This window comes from Mauremys mutica, chromosome 24 (assembly GCF_020497125.1).
Source record: "Mauremys mutica isolate MM-2020 ecotype Southern chromosome 24, ASM2049712v1, whole genome shotgun sequence".
Taxonomy (NCBI): Eukaryota; Metazoa; Chordata; order Testudines; family Geoemydidae; genus Mauremys; species Mauremys mutica.
The window spans coordinates 250,856-273,759 of record NC_059095.1 but is presented as its reverse complement, the minus strand read 5'-3'; the positions used below and the strand labels follow the sequence as shown (position 1 = coordinate 273,759).

The 22,904-nt window shown below is 39.5% G+C and overlaps 1 protein-coding gene across 5 annotated transcripts in view; it reads left to right on the top strand.

The window, feature by feature from the left end:
• Positions 1-22,904, top strand: part of EPS15L1 (epidermal growth factor receptor pathway substrate 15 like 1) — a 90,237-nt gene that overhangs the window by 54,396 nt on the left and 12,937 nt on the right. For all 5 annotated transcript variants that reach the window (XM_044998531.1, XM_044998530.1, XM_044998533.1 and 2 more), the window contains 2 exons: positions 2,106-2,188; positions 5,545-5,677. In XM_044998531.1, the coding sequence (XP_044854466.1) occupies positions 2,106-2,188; positions 5,545-5,677 (216 nt within the window). The remainder of the gene's footprint in view (positions 1-2,105; positions 2,189-5,544; positions 5,678-22,904) is intronic.

The following is a 22,904-nucleotide window of genomic DNA, read 5'->3' as shown; positions in this document are numbered from 1 at the left end:
GTACTTATTACAGACTTTCAAGGGATATTCCACACATGCGCTATGCATTGCTCCTAACCTTTCTTCTAAACAAGCAGTGAAGAAACAGGAGATAAATTACATCCAACCTGACGCAACATTAACTCTTTTGGGAAATTCCTCTTTAAGTGGGGAATTCCAAGTGGGTAGGGCAGTCCCTGGCAATGTGACTCCAGTGGAACCATGCTGCCGGGGAGCCGGGAGATATACAGCTAGTGCAGAGTGTCTGGATGCAGATGGCTCTGTTCTTCTAGCAGCTCTCTCAATATCCATAGCTTCTGAGGACCAAACTACCTGGACCTCAGGTAGGAAAACCACACACCTCACCCAGGGGCAGAATATGGAGAAATCTTCCATGAGGGGAGAATTTTCATGTGCTACCCCTTTTTTTCCCCTTCTCCTCTGGATGAGACAGTCTGGGTCTACCTTCATTAAGAACGTGTGTCATTTGAGCATGACTGATTCTCATTGGTAAAAAAGACTTCAGGGTGACTTATAGAAGTTTTTAAGGTCATGGAAGAGTTTGCTGAAGTTGATAAATTGTTCATATTGGTTATGGGCTCAATTGAGGAACAGAATTTAAAAACTAGGATACTAGAAATAAACAGGAATTTAGAGATACTGTTTTCTAACTTTTGGAAAAACAATGCTTGAGAAAGGAATCTTTGAGAGAGTTGGAATGTGGTCTGAGTAGTCTTGGGCTTGTACATGGGGAAACCCAGGAAAATTAATCCAAATTAATTAAAGGTGTGAATTTAAAGTGGATTATTTAAACCACTGTGTGAACACCATCTTTCAGAATTAAATGAGTCTGAATTTGATTTATCTAAGGCAGGGGTCAGCAACCTTTCAGAAGTGGTGTGCTGAGTCTTCATTTATTCACTCTGATTTAAGGTTTCGCGTGCCAGTAATACATTTTAACCTTTTTAGAAGGTCTCTTTCTATAAGTCTATAATATATAACTAACCTATTGTTGTATGTAAAGTAAAATGTTGAAGAAGCTTAGTTTAAAATTAAATTAAAATGCAGAGCTCCCCAGACCAGTGGCCAGGACCCAGGCAGTGGGAGTGCCACTGAAAATCAGCTTGTGTGCCGCCTTCGGCACCCATGCCATAGGTTGCCTACCCCTGATCTAAGGCCTTGGCTACACTGGCGCTTTACAGTGCTGCAGCTTTCTCGCTCAGGGGTGTGAAAAAACACCCCCCTGAGCACAGCAAGTTGCAGCGCTGTAAAGCGCCAGTGTAAACAGTGCCCCAGCGCTGGGAGCGCGGCTCCCAGCGCTGTAAGCTAATCCCCACAGGGAGGTGGAGTACCTGCAGCGCTGGGAGAGCTCTTTCCCAGCGCTGGCGCCACGACCACACTCGCACTTCAAAGCGCTGCTGCGGGAGCGCTCCCACAGCAGCGCTGTACAGCTGCAAGTGTAGCCATACCCTTAACTAAACCAAATTAAGGCCACTTTAATTCTGAATGAGGGTGTTCACACAGAGGTTTAATATGGTTTAAATAATCAACTTCAAATTCATACCTTCTGTTAATTCAGATTAATTTTCCTGGGTTCTCCATGTAAACAAGCCCTTAAGTAACAGACAAAGTCTGAATGAACAGCATTAAAAAGAAACTGTGGCCTGCAAAAGAGAGCTTGAATGGAGTGAACAGATGGAAGTTCAACTAATTGAGCTTCTCTCCTTATATCTTTCCCTCTTGGTAACAGTTCATGTCTTGTTACTGCCAAATTTTTCACCCAAGGGAAAAAAATTGATCATTCTTTTAGTTCACTAAAGTCATGATTGCTGACTTGTTGGTATTTTATAGCAAATGTTTTATGAAATCATGTTGTAGGTGTCAGTTCATATTTAAAGAGACTTTGTCATGATTTTGACTGCATCATAAAGAGAAAAACTTGACTTTCCTGTGAATTTATTAAATAATTTGTGCTATTGGCACTAGTATTAAGAGGACTTTTTTATGTTGGTCTCCTTTTTTAATTTGTCTGGTGATCTACTTTAGTGACAGTAGATTTTTCCTCTGTCTAGGTATTACATTAAACAAAATAAAAAACATATAGCTTTGTTCTATACTTGTTTCAGATCCTTTTGGAACGTTAGACCCGTTTGGAAGTGGTGCCTTCAGTAGCAATGAGGGTTTTGCAGATTTTAGCCAGATGTCAAAGGTAAATGTTACCAAAGGAAGTATCAGTCCTTCACTATAAACATGTTTTTCATTTTTATTTTTAATTTGATTCTTGATGAGTGTGAAGAAAATAATAGCATTATATTGAAACAAGCAAAATCTTGCAGTCACATTTGGAAAAACCCTTTGAAAGGGACTAGTGATATAATTATTTTGGACACAGTAGGGTTTTAATGACTTGTTTGTCTGTGTCACCAAAATCTCTACATTTTTTGCGGGGAGTGATAGAGGGGCGTGTCTGTGTTCTAGTGTAATTTAGGTGACCAAATTATTATTATTGAGTTACTCTGGTGGTTCTGTAGTTAAGGTTGCGTTTATATGGAAAACAGGATTCAAATCCCTTCATTTGACTTTCTGTATTTGAATTTACTCTCCAAATTTTAACATAACTCTTTGTTATTTATTTGGTCAAAAATTTGCTAACTTTTTTTCCAGAGGAAATATTTAAAAGTGAACATTTCTTGAAATTTCTCCAGAAAGTCCAGTTTTTTGGGGGGCTCCTTTACTAACAAAGACATCACAAATTAAAACTTCAGAAAGTCCATGTCATTTTTTCCAAGATTCTTTTTGGAGAGTTAAAATGAATGTCAGTCACCCAACCTTTACTGTCAGCCTTACAATGACAAGTTGAATGTGTGTGCACTTTAGAGAAAATATTGGGTAGGAAATAGATTTTATTTTCTAAGGGATTTTCATAAACAGGGAAAGAAAATAAAACATTTAAAGATACATTTTCAAGCGATTTTAAAATCATAATGTCTTTGTGGCCAAAATAATATTTCCTCTGTGTCTTGTTTTGCTTATAAAGCTTTTTTCCTCCACTGGATGGCAGCAGCCTCTACAAATAGCAGGATGTTTGGTTTTAAATAGCAGAACTCTCAGTAGGGTCTCCCTATGAGGTTGAGCCTTCCAGTGCTTTACCTACAGAACTCCTTTTTTGTTGCAGAATCAAAATTTAACATATGTTTCAAAACATGATAAAACTGCAGTAGAGCAATGAATAAATAAAAGTGGAATCACTTTTTATATATTTATTTGTAAATGGTTGGCAGGGTCCTTTACAAGGGGTGGGTTCTGGGAGGGAGTTTGCTTGCGGGGTCAGGGCTCGGGCAGGGGGTTAGGGTGCAGGAAGCAGGGGCGGCTCTAGCGATTTCGCCGCCCCAAGCACGGCGGCATGCCGTGGGGGGCGCTCTGCCGGTCGCCGGTCCCGCGCTCCGGTGGACCTCCTGGAGACGTGCCTGCGGAGGGTCCGCTGGTCCCACAGCTCCGGTGGACCTCCCGCAGGCACGCCTGCGGATGCTCCACCGAAGCCGCGGGACCAGCGGACCCTCTGCAGGCATGCCTGCGACAGGTCCACCGGAGCCGCCTGCCGCCCTTCCGGCGACCGGCACAGCACCCCCCGCAGCATGCCGCCCCAAGCACGCGCTTGGCGTGCTGGGGCCTGGAGCCGCCTCTGGCAGGAAGGAGTATGGGGGGCAGGCTCTGGGAGGGATTTTGGGGGCAGGGGATTGGGAGGGGCAGTAGAGGGTGAGGAGTGCAGCATTTACCTTGGGCGGCTCCCGAAAGCAACACACACACCCCTCTGGCAGCAGCTCCCAGGCAGAGGGCCAGAGTGGTCTCCACACACCACTGCCCACAGGCACCGCCCCCGCAGCTCCCATTGGCCACAGCTTGGGGTGGGGTCAGCGCGCAGAGACACCTCCCCCACTCCGGGCCGCAGGGATATGCCACCCGCTTCCGGAAGTGAAGTGGAGCGGAGCAGGCGGGCAGGAATCTGCCTTAGCACCATTGCACTGCCAGTGGTGGCAGCGGGGGCCCTGGGCCTTTTAAATTGCTTGGGGGTGGCAGGCGGGGCCAGGGGAGAGACCCAGCTCCGAACTTTGAGAGACGGGACCCTTGATCTCATATTGGTGGAGCACGGGCCCATATAACTCACCACCCTTGCCTGCAACCCAGAGTTGGCTGGCACTGCTCAGCTGCTGGTATCTGTTTGCTGTGTAGACAAACTTACAGAGGTCTTCTTCAGGTCTAGGAAAGGTGGAACAGATTGTTTAGCATAAGTAATTAGCACATATAAGGGACCATTCAAGGTAGAATGGCCTGTTAACACCTCTGCAGTCATAGGACAAAAAGAGGGGGTTAGTGGGTTACAGATAGTTGTAATAAGCCATAAATCCAGTGTCACTTAAAGTCCATGATTTTTAGTGTCTAGCAGAGTAATGAATTTTAAGCTCTCAGGCTCATTTTTTGAAACTGCAATGCAGGTTTCCTTTCAGGATGCGGACTGATAGGTCAGATATAGAGTGATTGTTTTGTGAAAAGTGTTCACCCACAGGTGATAGGGTGTTCTTGTCTTTTATCATTTTCCTATGCGAGTTCATTCGAGAGCGTAGTGATTGTCTTGTTTCACCCCCATAGTTGTTGGGGCATTTAATGCACTGGATGAGGTACACCACAAGTTGTGATAGGCATGTGTAAGGTCCATGGATCTTGAGAGGTGTGTTTGGGATGATCATTGTAGCAGTGGAAATATGTCTGCAGGTTTTGCATCTCTTGTTCTGGCAGGATTGTATGCTACAGATCTTTTAGTGTGCAGTAGAAGGGTCCATGGGGCCAGTTAGTGCACTATAGATTTACACCCCAGCTTGCCATGTACTAACTCTATGTATAGACAAACCCTTAGGAACAAGTGTGTGTATGTGAACATAAAAGAAGTGATATGTGACAGCTGTGAAATAGTCCTTTTTTATATATATGAAATTTTCATTAGGTATGTACGCATTGAGTACATTTTACTGCATCCAGTACTCCAAATACCAGATTAGTTACTGTTTCTGTACAGAAGGATAAGATAAAAATAGGAATAAAATACAGTTTTACCTCCCATTCTGTCTCCTTATTATTCCCCAAGTGCCTTTTCTCTCTTGTCAGGATTTTTCTAGGGATAAAAATTGTAAAAAGTGCCTTAGGTGACTTAAGGTCTAAGTACCAATGAAAATTATTAGGAGTTAGGCTCCTAAGGGACTTAGGTGTTTTTGAAAATGGAACTCAGACACCCTAGTCACTTAGAGGTTTTTAAGGCCCGGCTTCACAAAGCCATGGCTGGGATGATTTAGTTGGGGATTGGTCCTGCTTTGAGCAGGGGGTTGGACTAGATACCTCCTGAGGTCCCTTCCAACCCTGATATTCTATGATTCTAAGGTGCTTTCGTGAATTTTACTCCTTATCATTTTTCTGAGTTAATTCAAACAGGAATTAATAATTTCAGTTAGTTTCTATAAAGTTAACAGGTCATCTTCACTATCTGCATATGTTTACCTTTTCTTTATCTTGTAGCCCACAGCTTCAGACCCTTTCACCTCCTCTTTTGGAGGGATGGGATTCTCAGAAGACCCTTTTAAAAGTAAGCCAGACACTCCAGCTCTCCCACCAAAGAAAAATGTTCCTCCACGACCCAAGCCACCTAGTGGTAAGTACATTTTTTCCCTAGTAGCCAATTCCCCCAGTTTTCCCATCTTCTTTGATAAAGAGGAATTTACAATTTTCTGTCTTGTTGACCTCAGTCAGCCAAAATTCTAAGAAGACCAGCAGCTGATTCAGACCTGCAGTATTTAGGACTAAATATCAGATTTTCAGTAAATGGCAAAATGAGTCTACACATTTTTGCATTAGTTCAGTTCAGAGGTGCTTCTGAGTGTATGGGTCAGTTTCTGTTTGAGAGATACCTAAATGCGAATGAATCTGCTGTATAGGTTAAGCTAAGAATATAAACCTTGTTTTAGTATGTTGTTCAGCTTCAGGTCATTTGCTGTCGCAAGATTTCATTTTCTAAGCCGTTCAGATGCTGGTGAAATTGTTTACAAATGGGAGACCCTTCACAGCTGTTAGTTTTAAATCCACTTTTATCAAGCTGTGGTATATTTCAGTTGACTTAAACAGTGAATCCAAAAATTGCATAATCCTGACACAGATATGCTTCCAGTTTGGTCTCTAAACTCTGGCACCAGATTTTCTGTAACATAAAAATGTATGGGCCAAGCATCCAGAATTTCTAGAAACACTTTTTTTTACTATGGTAATGAACATTTTACAAGATCAGGATAGATATTGTAACTGTCACAGTTCAGGACAACTGAACCTGTATTTCCCCTCAATGGTCCATCAAGGCACCCACTCTCAGGGTTGTAGCTCCCCAGCCATTGCCTTTCTTCAGTGGAGACTTTCGTCTGACTCCCTTCTGACCATGGTATTTTCAGGCTGCACTGTTCCCTGCCTTTACTGTGTTGTTCCCAGCAGAGACCAGCTACCCAAACACACCAGTTTGCTTTCTCTTTAGAGATGGTTGAGTATGATTTCCCACAATTATAGATACCACACAGCTCTTTTTAAGCACTTTATATTATTCTTAAGGTAAAAGCACTACAGAGAAAACATATTAAAAACAATAAAAGGTCCTATCTGCATGCTAATAAGCTTACCAGAGATCACACTAATTCTAACATGGGCTCTGGCAAGACCAGTTCTTCAACACCTCACCTTGAAATTTATGGTTTCAAGTTCATCATTGCTTCAGCCCAGAGTAAGCGCATAGTCTTAAGGGGCCTTGGTAGGCCAAATCCTTCTAATATTTCCATAAGGATTGGGGCCCTCCGTGAGAGGTTCTATCCGTTTGCTGGATCAAGAAGGCGGCCCTGAGCCTGTTTAAGGTCAGGGTGTTTATCCAAAAATCCTTTCTTTGTCTGTTGGTCCCTGGAGAATCCAGTTTAATTGGTATATGCATATATCTCTCCAAGGGCTGGCTTCAAACGGCTGATAACTGGAGGAATTATATTGGGATCCTCCTCTTCCTAGAGGAGTTGCATACAATTCCACAATAGCACATACACTATTACATTTTTAAATAATCAACCCAGAGGTATTAAACCTAATTCAGTAAGGTTTCACTTAATTCAGTAAATTTCATTCAGGATATTGCAGGAAATTGTCAGTCTGCCACAGTAACCCCCATACGTTTTAAGTGTGGGTCATCCAGTTCCCTTACATTACATTTTGGTCTAGTCTGACACTTTTGCTTTGCAGTTCTCACACCTATTCAACTTACAAAGCAGAATTGCTCATTTGGTTGGCACTGCAGGTTAGCTAATTTCTACCTCCCCACTCAAAAAGAGGCAGCATCCTTATGGATTTACTCCAGATGGTACTGTAGGTTCTCATTTGTTGTAAATCATGCCTGTATCCCCAGACTGAATCAATGTTTGGGAAGTATTATTTAATAAAGCAAAATCTTTGTGCAAACAGTGGAATAAATTTAAGTCTTGCCACCTTTATGAATTCCTGCATTATAGCAGCCATTAAATCTTCAAACACTAGTTGGCAGCTGCCATTTTGGTTTTATTCCTCAGAAGGATCTGATAGATACTTTAAAAACTTGGTTTCCAATTGATAAGGCATTTTGGAGCATTGCAGGTCTGAGTATTGGTGAATACCGACCATAAAAAAGGATTGAGTGATTGTAACAAGGTCCTTGAAGCAGTTAATCCCATAACTATCTACTTACAGAGTCTCTATCACCATAGTATCTAAGAGCCTTCCAAGAATTTAAAATAGAAATAATAATACATTACATATACAATAAAACAGACCACCAGGACACTGATGAGCAGTGAAAGAGAATATACTGTGCAGCAAGAGGTAATCTCTTTGCCATCTAGAATGCTGCGTATGGTGAAGTGTTGTGTTTTTTTTGTCAGTTTTCATAGGACGTATGTTATTGATTAGAGAATATTGTATTTGATCTTTCTTTCTGAAAAAGGTTCTGAACAAAATAATTCAAAATTTAAGAGGGATCTGTAAAGTGGAATGAGACCAACAAAAAAAATACTAAATACGTCTCATCTGTATTATCTAAGTGTGGCTTCTTTCTGTCTTTATTGCCTAAACATGATTATTCTTAGTAAATACAGTGTAATTCTAACAACAAAGTCAGGGAATGGCAGTCAAAGAATGACTCCCCTATGGATGCTGTGGCACCTTATAGACTAACAGACGTTTTGCAGCATGAGCTTTCGTGGGTGAATACCCACTTCTTCGGATGCAAGTTTGCATCCGAAGAAGTGGGTATTCACCCACGAAAGCTCATGCTGCAAAACGTCTGTTAGTCTATAAGGTGCCACAGGATTCTTTGCTGCTTCTACAGAACCAGACTAACACGGCTACCCCTCTGATACTTGTCCCCTATGGATGTTACCTTGATTTGTATCTCCTCCTCCCCAAAGAAAGTTTTTATGCAAACTTCCTTAGAAGGTGATTGATTTAGAGTACTGACTATTTTTCCTATATTTTCAGCTGTAATAGGCTACGTTCATTTGAATTTATTTTGAATTTAGACAAGAGAACATTGCTTTTATCTAGCTTTTTGAAAGAGTAGCATCTTAAGTATCTGCATTTCTCCTGTTATGTGAAGGCAGAAAATTTACCAGGAGCAATGCTCTTCTGTTAGACTATAGAGGAAACAAAGTTGTTCTTTTGGAAAGCAAATGAACCTCACGTACTAATGCACAGTTAAACTCCTCCCTTCCTTCCACACTAGCAATCATCAGTGGTTTCTTAAAACATGAGAAATTACATAGTAATGTTCTGTGATGCTTGCAAGAGATACAAATGAGTGTTATGATGGAAATCCTGTTCACAAAACAAGTAACAGAAGAGGAACTTCCGTTGTTTCTTACCTTGCTCGTTAGTCCGTTTAATTCAAAAACAAGTATGTGGTAAAGATCTTTCTAAGAGGTGAACAAATATCAGTTCAGATCAGACAAATCTAAAACTTGGTCTTATTACTGTCAGTTTATACTCTTCCTTTATCATGTAGTCGATAAGAAAAACACACAAACGTGTGAAAAGTACTTATGTGGCTTGTATGTACCTTATCCCTTTGTTATTCAGAAAGAATAAAGTATCAATAAAAGGTCTCTAACTATCCTTAGCTAGAGGACACGAACAATATGATTTCTACTTAATCTGAACTGATTTGTGCAAAATTATTGGTCTTGTGCCAGATTCACCTCTGCAGACACAGGGGATGATATGCATTGACTTGCCTCTGTCCCTGCAGGGGCAGCTGCACTAGGAAGGTGTTTCATCCCAGCAGAACTGTCACCACTGGTTTCTGTCTAAGGAGTGTTGGAGCCCATCTTGTGGAGGCTGCCCTAGAAAGGCAGTGAATCAGCACATTCATTATCTAGCCTGGTCTGATAACCACTTTTGGATCTGTGCTGGCTGGCTCAGAATCAGCTGACAGAGCAGAGAAACGTGCCCCCTCAGACCATATCTTGTTCTTGGTGAACTTTCTGCTATAGCGAGTCCATAGCCTGTGTTCAACTAGTGGTATGTAATCATGCCCCTTGTATTAATTTCCCATTATAGCTCATTAAACATAAATTACTTTGAAACTGGAATTCTCCCTGTCACTGTGATACGAGAGTACTGTCACTAGGCTCTCCTTGATCTTCTTTGTCTTTGGTAAGGGATTTCAAAGGGGTCTCCAGAAACGCACCTGTAAAAAGACATATTTATACATGTAAATGGATAATTAGATTCCAAGACCAGAAGGGACGATTGTGATCACCTAGTATGGAATCCTGTATAACACAGGCCATATTTATTGTTACACAATAAAAATGTACGCCTGAATTTGTCTAGCTTCAACTTCCAGCCATTGGATCATGTTATACCATTCTCTGCTAGATTAAAGAGCCCATTATTAAATATTTGTTCCTCATGTAGATACTTAGACTGTAATCAAGTCACCATTTAACCTTCTCTTTATTAAACTAAATAAATTGACCTCTTTGAGTCTGTTGCTATGAGGCATGTTTTCTACGCCTTTAATCATTCTCAAGGCTCTTTTCTGAACCCTCTCCAATTTATTAACATCCTTCTTGAGTACTGTGTCCAGTTCTTGTGTCCCTACTTCAGCAGCAGTGGCACCAGTGTCAAGTATCCTCTCCTCCTCCTTGAGATTACAGTTTATGCATCCCAGGATCATATTAGCTTTTTTGGTCACAGCGTCACACTGGGAGCTCATGTTCAGCTGATTATCCACCATGATCCCCAAATCTTTTTTAAATTCACTGCTTCCCACTGTACTGTACTGGTAGGTATTTCTGTTCATACGTAGCCTATTGTTTGGGGTCACTGCTCTTGCATCTGAAAAGGGCAGGCAAACACAGCAGCTGTGGTGGGCCCTATAGTGCAGGTCATGTACCTCACCGAAATCCATATAATTTCATCCTTCCCCACTTTTTAAAAGAACCTCTTGAAATTGTTTCCCCAAAGTTGTTTCTTAGACTGTCCTTTACTAGCCTTATTTTTATCCTACAGACATAAAAGGAGGACCTGTCCCTGAGCCTAGTTTAAGGGGCTATCAGAGTTAGTTTTTTGCCTGTTCAGTGCAAATCAGGGTTGTGTTCATTGTTGACTAATAGACAGTGAATTACATTGATATTTTGGATGAAAGGTGCCATATGTGAGCAATTTGAATTGTATTGTAAATGCTCTTAGAATATCCTTCTACTATGTTGATATCATTTGTAGATTTACAAATACACTTAATTTTACCTTTTATTCTCCTGTTGTAAGTAGCTCTTTGATTAGTAATGCTGAATGCTACAAATTTTAAGGCATTGTGTATTTCTTATGCTAATACTGGATCCTGTAGAACTTACCTGTAATTAAAAAAGGAGGAAATTAAAAGCTGATCGACTGAAACCTGTCAGTTAAAATGTGCTGTCTGCAGGTTCTCACAGATTAACAATTACATGTTTTCTGCAATGAACTGCAGATTGAAATCAGTCAGAGTTCACCGCTAACTAGTTTCTAGGTAAAAGTTGTTGATTGCAAAAAAGAGAGAAACAGATTTTTTTTAAAGTACAGGAAGTTCCTGTGTGGGTGTCAGTGATTGGGTTATAAGTAAAATTCAATACTCTAGTGCTTTGATCGTGGGACCTGCTGCATTTACCCCACCCTTACCCACTTCCTTTAAATGCAGCACCATGCATTCCACATTGTGGTTTTAACAGTACTGCTAACCAGTGATATTAGTGGAAGAACCTTTACCACTAACCAGTGTGTAACCTTCAACCTCTTCTACATTTTTATTGCTTGCTTATAGTGATTGTAACTTTTTTAACCTTGAAAGAATATAAAAATCATAACATTTTGAAATAAAAATGTAATCTATTTATAAATGTGCCTTCTACTTACAAATGGCTATTGATATAGCATGCAGTATAAATTAATGCCTGTAATAGTAATTTTTAAAAATAATTTTTGATCTCTCTAGTTTTCTCTCCTTTGTAAATTTGGAATTTGAATTAAATGTCTTGTCTCAATAACTAATTTATTTTTTATATGTACTAACTGTTGACATCTTCAGAGATAATATATTTGACATTAGTATGCCGTACTTCCATGTTTTATTGGAACACTAACAAAGTAACAAATAGCTGGAAAATAATCACATAATAATATTTTAGAATTCAAAGGAGTAAGTGTTAAACTCAGTGTTAAATAGAAGTTGCTTGGCTATTATTTGTTTAAAAATCTAGCTATTTAAATGAATATTAAGTAGGACTTCCCATTCTCCTGGACTAGTTGATGCCATATATTTCATTTATATATGCTTGGTAAACTTTTAAACTATAGACTTGCACCGTAGCCAGAGAAATTAGCCAAGATTTTAGATTTTTTTTTTTTCATTCTGTATCTGTGAGTCGTGTCTACTATGGAAACTGAATTTATAAACTGGTATCTCAAAGGTTAGTGGTTAGCACCTCTGCCTTTGAGTGAAGGACTTTAATTCCGTTCCCACGTTGTTCTTATAATTGGTATTATTTCTGAGCTGTCAAAATATTACAAGAAATCCTGAGAAGACGAAAACTGTGAACCTCCTGCTGAGCTGGCTTCAACTAAGTATGACCCTGATCCTTCAAAGGGATCAGCTTGTTGGCTTCAACAGGATTCAGTGTCAGCATTAAGGTCTGCATAAGCGCATCCCTTTTCAGGACCAAAGCTTACATGGACAATAAAATAAATAATTGACCTTTCCAAAGCAGATTTATTAAACATATTTGATTCTGAGATTCGTTTATATTTCTTTAAATTTCAAAGCATTAAGACCCTATCCTACTACTAATAAAGGCAGTAAAGTCTCCCATTGATTTCAGTAGCAGCTGGATCAGGTCCTATGTGACCTTTTCCTCACCTCATGAGCTGGCAGATGAATGCAGATGGTATCTGAACCTTGCAACATGTAAAAATGTGTCAAAAATCTTTTAAACACAATTTAAACAATATTTTTATCAGACTATTCTGCAAACTCCAAGTTCAGTTGTGTACATTATTCCATCATCTGCAGGAAAGATACTTCCCTAACACTGAAGACAGGGGCTTTGCCATAGCTTCAACACATGTAAGTTAGTTGGAGCGGGTTATGTCAACCACAGTAAAGAGCTCCCAAGAGCTGGAGGTGTGGGAAGGTAGTCAGTCCCTAGGATCAGGTGTTCCCCTTATTGTTCAGTTCATATGCTATATGGCTCTCATGGGCTGTTTAGGGGGCAGATGTACCAGTTTTAACATCAGAAGTGTGAATTTCTATTGAGAGAAAATGTGAACACAGGTTGACTCTGGAGCTACAGTGGACGAATGAATAGAGATGTATTGGTATGTATATATAGGTGTGTGTGTGTATGTGTATATTTATGTGTGTGTGTATGTATAGGGGGGTGTGTGTGTGTATATATATATATATGTATATAATATTTTAAATCAGACCATTCTGACATTGATTGCTCTTTTCTATATTTGCAGCTTCCTCCTCCTTTATGTTAATGATAAATATAGCTATTTTTCAAATGTCACTTCTCTAAATCTAAGGTATTTTATGGTTTGACTATTTAACATCTTCTGAAACTTTTAGATCTGTAAAAATAGTTCAGGATTTAGTACTCTCAGTGTACAAAGGGTGTAAGGACCTTAGGTCAGCACTGCCTTTTGCATTGCACAAGAACACTTTTAGTAGTTTTTTCTCCTCTCCTATCTCTCTCAATTGGATGGAAATTAGGACAAAATTTTGTTCAATTTCTTGGTAAAATATTGAAAACCAAGGTTGAATGCTATATGTCCTGTGAATACATTAGCCTAATTTACTTAAAAATTAGTCATATTTTTAATAAAAATCTTAATTGCCTGAACACTTAATACAAAAGGCTTACCTGAGCTCTTATCAGATTTTTGTTATTTAGGCTAAATTCTTTGCTGACTTGCATCCAGTGCAATATCACTCAGCACAGGATTTGGCCTATGTATTTCTTCAGATTACTTTTAAGAAGACAATACTTGTTTTCGATGTGAAACAATTATTAATTATGTAGTATAGTTGAAATAAAGAATTTACACTGAGCAAATTGATTAACAAGACAAAAGCAAATACTAAACTTCCCTTGCAGTTTTAAAATTGTATGTTCCTCTTTACTTGGGGCAGTACTTTATGTACTTGTGTTTATTCAAACCACACGGATGGATGGCTTCCTTTGGGAGGCAGGAAGAATATAAAATGGCTTTATTTAATTAGATCTTCAACCAAAAAAGGTATTGACCTTATTCCCACTCATAGCTAAGTACCTCTGGTTTTGCAGAGCTTTGGAACCTTCTGGATGCATGTTTGGAATAGCGTGGATGCCTGCTCATGGCTCTGTAAGTTGGTGCCTATGATTATAAAAAGGTGGTGCAGTCCCCAGTCATCTCAATTCCTCCTCCTTTGCGGCTGTGAGCAGGAACCTCAGCTTTAGCGTTGGTGACTGACAGGAAGGCATATTTTTTTCGTGACTTCCAGAAGACTTGACAGTTAGGTTACAATACAGGCATCCCTTGTTGTGTAGGATAAATGACTCATGGGTGGAGCAGCTGGCCCAGCCACAAACTAGAAATTCCATTCACGTTTTGATTCTGTTGTTTCTGATTATCTCTTACACTGAAGATGATAGTTCAGTACTAACTGATGAAGCAAGTTGTTCCGAAGATAATTTACCTGTTCATTTTTCCCCATAATAACAAAATGATACAGCAGTAACAACTTACAGTCAAGGTTGCATAATGATTTCTATTCTAATCTCCTCTTTTCAAAGGTTTATAACTTTTGGAAATTTTCACTTTTCCAGATAAATTTTTTCAGGTCTAATGTCTTTCAAAGGGGTGCCTGTTTTGTTTTAAGTTTAAATAAAAGTGGTTACAAAAATTTTGAGTACAAGGAGAGGAAGGGAAATGTGTATATATCATAGAATCATAGAATTCAAGATCAGAAGGGACCATTATGATCATCTAGTCTGACCTCTTGCAAGATGCAGGCCACATTAGCCGATCTACCCACTCTTTTAGCAAGCGACCCCTGCCCCATGCTTCGGAGGAAGGCGAAAAACCTCCAGGGACACTGCCAATCTGCCCTGGAGGAAAATTCCTTCCCGACCCCAAATATGGCGGTCAGCTGAACCCCGAGCATGCGGGCAAGACTCTCCAGCCATACCCTCTGAAAGAGGTTAAGAATATCATATTATTGACCCAATTTGACCCAATTAAGTACCAGTTTGGCACTCAATTGACCTATTGACTAAGCCCGTTATCCTATTATACCATCTCCTCCATAAACTTATCTAGCTTAATCTTAAAGTCATGGAGGTCCTTCGCCCCTACTGTTTCCCTCGGTAGGCTGTTCCAGTATTGCACTCCCCTGATGGTTAGAAACCTTCGTCTAATTTCAAGCCTAAATTTCCTGACTGACAATTTATATCCGTTTGTCCTCGTGTCTACATTAGCACTGAGCTGAAATAATTCCTCTCCTTCCCTGGTATTTATCCCTCTGATATATTTAAAGAGTGCAATCATATCTCCCCTTATCCTTCTTTTGGTTAAGGAAAACAAACCGAGCTCCTCAAGTCTCCTGTCATACGACAGGCCTTCCATTCCTCGGATCATTCTAGTGGCCCTTCTTTGTACCCGTTCCAGTTTTAACTCATCCTTCTTAAACATGGGAGACCAAAACTGCACACAATACTCCAAATGAGGTCTCACCAACGCCTTATATAACGGGACTAGCACTTCCTTATCCCTACTAGAAATACCCCGCCTAATGCAACCCAAGACCGCATTAGCTTTTTTAACGGCCACATCACATTGCCTACTCATAGTCATCCTACGATCAACCAGGACTCCCAGGTCCTTCTCCTCCTCCGTTACTTCCAACTGGTGCGTCCCTAGCTTATAACTAAAATTCTTGTTAGTCATCCCTAAATGCATAACCTTACACTTCTCACTATTGAATTTCATCCTGTTACTAATACTCCAGTTTACAAGGTCATCCAAATCTCCCTGGAGGATATCCCGATCCTTCTCCGAATTGGCAATACCTCCCAACTTGGTGTCGTCCGCAAACTTTATCAGCCCACTCCTACTCTCGGTTCCCAGGTCAGCAATAAATAGATTGAATAAAATAGGACCCAAAACCGAACCTTGAGGAACTCCACTGGTAACCCCCCTCCAACCCGACAGTTCCCCTTTCAGTACTACCCTCTGCAGTCTCCCCTTTAACCAACTCCTTATCCACCTCTGGATTTTCATTTCGATCCCCATCTTTTCCAATTTAACCAATAATTCCTCATGCGGTACCGTATCAAACGCCTTACTGAAATCCAGATATATTAGATCCACCGCATTTCCCTTGTCTAAAAAATCTGTTACTTTCTCAAAGAAGGAGATCAGATTGGTTTGGCACGATCTACCTTTCGTAAATCCATGCTGTAATCTATCCCAGTTGTCATCGGCCTCCTGCTCCTTAACCACTCTCTCTTTCAAGATTTTTTCCATTACTTTGCATACTACAGATGTTAAACTAACAGGCCTGTAGTTACCCGGGTCACTTTTTTTCCCCTTCTTGAATATAGGAACTACATTAGCTAATCTCCAGTCCAACGGTACTATCCCCGAATTTAGAGATTTATTAAAAATCATCGCTAACGGGCTAGCAATATCACTCGCCAATTCCCTTAATATTCTAGGATGAAGATTATCCGGGCCCCCCGATTTACTTCCGTTAAGCTGTTCAAGTTTGGCCTCCACCTCAGATACCGTAATGTCTACCCCCATATCTTCATTCCCATCGGTCCCTCTATCACTATTCCTTAGCCCTTCATTAGCCTCATTAAAGACCGTGGCAAAATATTCATTCAGATATTGTGCCATTCCAAGATTATCCCTAATCTCCACTCCGTTTAAAGTTTTAAGCGGTCCCACTTCTTCCTTCTTGGTTTTCTTCCTATTTATATGGCTAAAAAACCTTTTGCTATTGGTTTTAATCCCCTTCGCTAAGTCCATCTCCACCCGTCGCTTTGCCTTTCTCACTGCATCCCTACACCCTCTGACCTCAATAAGGTAGGTTTCTTTGCTGATCCCTCCCATTTTCCACTCCCGGTACGCTTTCTGTTTTTTCTTAATGACCCCTCTAAGACGCTTGGTCATCCAGCTCGGTCTAAAACTGCTACCTACGAGCCGTTTTCCCTTTCTCGGGATACATGCCTCTGACAACTCCTGCAATTTCAACCTGAAGTAACCCCAGGCGTCATCTACCTTTAGATTCCTAAATATGTTGGTCCAGTCCACTTCCCTAACCAGTCGTCTTAAATTAGTAAAGTTAGCCCTTTTGAAATCGTAAACCCTAGTCTCAGATGCAATATTAATTATCCTCTCATTAATTTTGAAACGAATTAGCTCGTGATCACTCGAGCCAAGGTTGTCCCCTACTACTATTTCCTCAACAAGGTCCTCATTACTCACCAAAATCAGATCTAAAATGGCATCCCCCCTCGTCGGTTCAGCAACCACTTGATGTAGGAATTCATCAGCTATCACGTCTAGGAAAAGCTGAGCCCTATTGTTATTACTAGCATTTGTTTCCCAATCTATATCTGGGAAGTTAAAGTCTCCCATGATCAAGCAGTTCCTATTAGTGTTTACCTCCTTAAAAACATTAAAGAGCTCTCTATCCGTCTCCAAGCTAGATCCTGGCGGTCTATAGCACACCCCAATCACAATCCCCTAGCCTTTTTTTCATTTTATGAACAGCTCTACAGCCAAAATAGTTGAGAGTCTGAAATATGTCAAGGAAATAGCCCTAGCTGAGGAGAAATGTCTGAGTGTTCTGAAAAAAAATAGTTTGGTTTTACTGAGTTATGATCACATACTGAAAATGTGTAGTACATTTGTACTCCTTTTTCTATAAGCTTGTAAAGTGGCCAGCTAAGGAAAGGTACATTCCACGTCTGTGGACTGGGTGGATAATTTAGCTGCTTAGAAACAAGTTAGGACAGACTACTGAACAGTTGGTAAAGTGCTAAGGAGGAGCCATGCTGTGATGCACTTTACAAACTCTACAGTCCCCAAGGCTTGCATGAATGGGGCTTCCTCTTGCATGTCTGAGTTGCATGAGACAGGAATCCAGGCACTGTCGCAAGTAGTGTCCAAATTATGGATTTTACATTCATTACTGCCAATTTTCTACAAACTAGCAGAAATCTGAAATCCTGGATAGTGAACCTTCTACTCTTTATTATTTTTTCCACCCTAGAAAGTTCCACTCAAAAAGCTACTTCGGGTACATTTAAAGTTGCATATATACGCGCTTAAATCAGGCTGTGCTAAATTTAATGTGATATGTGTAGCCTTAATTCTCTACCCCTGTGTGCGTGTGTATATGTATTATTATAGTTATATGGTCAGTAAAATATCTTTTTTTATTGTTTTTGTATTTCTGAGAGAAATGTTAGGCTCAGACCCTAAATGGACAATTAACAAAATCTAACAGAAAAGATCAAAGTCTTCACTTCTGCATAAATGTGTTGCTATTCCATCCCACTGCTTCATAGATAAGCCAAATTCTATAATAGCACACTACACCAGTGCTGCCTCAGTAAGATACTGAAAATAAATATTCACCCTGAACTCCAGTGCTGCCTCTAAACAACCACCCATGTCACTTGCCTTAAAGCTGGTCTTGGGGTATGAAATTAAGATAAGCGCTTAGTATGGGTGGAGTTCATTACTAAGTTAACAGTATTTACTGTGGTAAACCATTTTGTTCATCATCTTTTTGCTGAAGTGAGTCCTCTGTGTGGTTTAGGTGCACCACTTGGGTAACTGCTGAAACTGCTGTGGTTTCAGAATAGGACCTGTTTTGCTTTTTGTAAAGCTTTTTTCCCTGAAACTGTTAGCTAAAATACTAACATAATAAGAAAGAACTGCAAATGTTTATTTGCATTTTCCTGCTTCCAAACCTGAAAAGGCATTTTACAATATGAATTTCATTGTAAAACTGCACATTTATTTAATCTCCAAGGAATCAAAGTTGAAACTGCCCTCTTTACTCAATCATCATTAACAACATATGTTTACCAATATTTCTGTTAACATTGTTTGGTTTGTTCTGTTAATTTTATTGGGAATTTGGGGGCGGGGAGGGGTTGTCTGTTTGTATTAGTATAAAAACTTGCACCATCCTTCTCATACCAGCCTGGGTTCTTGTAATTGCACACCTGTAGGGCCAAAGACATGCTGTGCACCCTGTGTGTTCATTTACTTAAGTACCTAGTGCAGCTGTCTATAAATCAATACAGAATTTAGCACATGCTGCATTACAAAGGGAAGCATTTGAGTGCCAATGATAAGATTATAAATAAGATTATGAATTGGAGGGCAGTGGTAAGAAGGAAACGAGTACATTGGAAGACCTAATGCAATAAAGCAAACATTTACCAGCTTTCAGAATCAGAGCATATTTGCCAGGTGGAAGGCCTTCACAAGAAGAGCCTCCTCTGGAGAGCATCCATCACCTGTAAGTGGTCACTGGGATTGATTTATCCAAGGTGACCACTGCCTACAAAGGGTGTTGTAGGATAGAAGCAGGCCTTTTCCATCTTTCCCATGTGTTGCTTCAAAATAAATTACCAAATTAAAACTGTCTTGAGATCAGTTTGTTTAATACAAAAACTTTAGAAAACAGCATACATAAAGTGAAATTGAAGACTTCTAAGTTAACAGTAACTCCATAGTATTCATAGTGACACTTCCTTTTGCAGCAGATTCATTCTTTTGTGATCTGAGCTAAATATGAAGCACAAGAAACCCCAATGCTCTTCACATGTGCTCTGAAACCACCATGGGGCTTCATGCAAAACATTAAAGCAGACAGTTTAGAAACAACAGTTTTAGTGAGCAAATAAGTTGCAAGACCTGGGACCACAATTCCAGTTATTGATTCCAAACAGTGATTTCTGCAACAGCAAATCGAACAGCTAAGAAAAGACCACTTAAAATGGAGCAAGCTCCCTCTTTTCAAATCTGCCCAGTGAGGTTTGGTATTAGAAGCTATAGGGCCAAATTCTCCTCTTATGTGTATCCTTGCAGCCCTCTGACTTAAATAGAAATGCACAAATTCAACTGAGGAGAATTTGGCTGATGGTATCCAGTATTTGGGGTTAGAGAGCAAATTAAAAACAACACTTTTAAGGGGACTTGTTCAAGGACAGCCTGAATCTCAAAAACCTAGATATTCCAATTTCGTTTGTAGCCAAAATTAATTATTTTAAAAAATGAAATTGTGTTTGCATGTAAGATCCTCTTGTCTGTAGAGCCTGGACTGTTGAAGAACTCAACAAATGACCGTTTTTATCTCGTAACAGTAATACTCCAAATGCAGAGTTCTGTATTTTTTTAATGAATAGACTTACATGGGTGTATGTGAGAGAGAGATCTCCCATCAGATGTGGCCAAGAGTGGGATGTGTTATGAATGTAATGAGGTGGGGGTTAGGGGAGTGCAAAGACAATCTGAAACTGGCAAAAGTCATGAAAGAAGGTCCATATTAGAAGTAAGAAAAGCAAATACTGCTGCTAATTCTTGCATGTTTTGTGTAATTTCCTTACCTTGAGGACAATCTGCTGATTCGATCAGCCTTGTTTTTAAAATTATATTGGATGACCAGTATATCCAACATGAGGCTGAAACCTGAAGTTGACATTTATAAACAGAATCCAGTATCTGTTGTATTAACTAGAAGTGCAACATAGGGAATATAAAGAACTTGCCATGAGCACTCTTCCTCAAGTGCAGCATGAGGTCCAACTGGCTGAGCAGAATCAGAGGAGGAACCTAGCAAAATTGCAAACAAATCCATTTTTTTCTTCCATGCTTTGGCACTTATAAAGAATTGAAGAGCAGGAGGTCCATGTTCTTTTTCAGCCTCAGTCTGGACTCTCTGAACAGTGATTGTACCCAGGTTTTTTAAGTGCAGATGATGAGCATCTTTGACCACCACGAAGTATTAGATATCACTTGTCATTACAGGGATTTTGATTGCCTCAGAATGCCTAAAACAGCAATATCTTTCTATACCTTTATAAACAACTTCAGAATATTTAGGAGTCGCCAATAAGTACTTCTGTCAAGATGGTAATTTTTCCACCCTATTTACTAGGAAATGCAGATGCAAAATATTAATAAAATGTCAATGGGCTATGAATTATTGGAACTAGTTTCTGGTGCTATAACTTTCTGAAATTCAAATGGCATAACCAAAAGTGTTCTCTTTATGTAGAATCATTGTAAAATGGTACTGTTGCTGTAGCAACTCTGTAGTTAAGGATATAAAACCTATTACATCCTAACCTATGTTTTTTAGCATCTTATAAATTCCCTTTTGGATCAGATTTCTCATACTTATATTATTTCCTTGAAACTTTCCAAACAAATTAGTATTAGAACATGTTGGGGGGGGGGGTTGTTTTTCCAACCTCTGCTGTTGCATGGAAGTTGCATAAAAGTGTTGTAATCATATTTTTTGTTGCCTTCACATAACTAAAAAAACCTCACTTTTAAAAAGTTTGAACTTATTGTACAGCTAATAAGGGCAAGTGACTGTGACATATTAAAAATATTTGATTTTGATATAAGTAAACATTGCAATGTGTTAATTTTAAAGCTTTGACAATATATTTTTACATTTTTTACATAGTCAACAGTAAAAAGAAAATAAGATTAATCTGAACCATACAATACAGTACTATATTGTTGTGGAATTAAATTTTTTAGCTGAGACAGCCCCTGTTGTTATAATCTGCAGTAATTTTCTCCGAATGTTGTGTGCACTGAAAAATAGTCATCAGCACCTCCTACTGATTCACTGTGTATTCTGAGAGGGCATAAGACTGTCTCTCAGACTCACCTACATATCATAAAGCATGTTTTTATATCCTCTAAAATACTTGGAGCTTGAACTCAATTCTTATTTTTATATAAGGGGATCCTGGAGTGAATGTATTACAGAACTCATTAAGTTACAATTCAAAGGACTGGATGATTCCAAACAAATGATTTTAATAGTCAAAATAGACCTTATCTTGCGGGCCTGGTTACTACTTTGAATGGGCAAACCATCTGAGAATACCAGGTATTCTAGTCTACTTTATCTTTCTTAGCAGTAGCTGATAGTAAATGTCTTTTTTCCCATTGGATTTCATAAACTAAGGAAAATTTGATCTGTGTGGTACTTGGATAAAAGAGCTTTAAGAAAATAAGGAAGGTCTGGAATTCATATTTTTATATGCACCAAGGGCATTAAAAAAGGGCTATACAAACACTTGGGGCTTGTCTACACTGCCTTGCAGTTCATACTAAAGTGCTACGCCGTGTGGATGCTGCGGATGTGAATTAAAAGATTCCTAGTTCATATTAATATAGTCCTCTAATGTAAACTCTGCATTAAACCCCTATGTGGACGCTCTCATTCATGTTAAATTCACATCTTTTGTTCATTCAGATTAACTTCAGAGTATAGGCGAGCCCTACATATCTATGTGGACCCTCCTACCATGCACTAAAAGTTCCATCCTGGACTACTTGGAGAATTAATGCACGCTTTTTTTCTTGTGTAGACAAGAACATAGCCTACTGCTGTTTCAAAGCAAGGTAGATCAGAGCACGTTACTGAACTTTTAGTGCACAGCAGCAGATTCCACATGAATACAGTGCACAGCAGGCTAGTGCTGGGTTGATTTACACCCCAGCTTGCTGTGAACTAAGTTTTGTATTGGTGAGCCCTAATTTGTACTGTTTATCATCATTTGGAATCAATTCTTGGCATTCTCTTTACATTTCTCCATGCACTTTGTAATTGATTTGACTTTTATACCAAGGAGGGTCAAGTCAGATATTTGTTTCTAGGGGAGCTGAGTTAAGGTTTATATGTACATCTGAGAGGAGTGCTAGCTCAGGAGACTATTCTTACCTGATTTATTATTTAGCTCAGGAAATTGCCCTTGCAAAAATGTTAATGCATATTTAATATCAAGGTTAGAATATGGAACCTTTGTCTAGGCTTGTCAGCACTTACACAAGTAATCCCATTGACTTCATTAAAGTCAGTGACAATGCTTATAAGAATAAGTGCTTAACAAGGGGAAGGGTTACAGAGTCAAACACAATTAAACCATTCTTTGTTTCCTCACCAACTTATTTGCCTCATTGTGCATATACTGTACACTGCAAATGTGGCTGGATGAACCAGTTCTGGAAAAGAAAAAAATAATATATATATATAT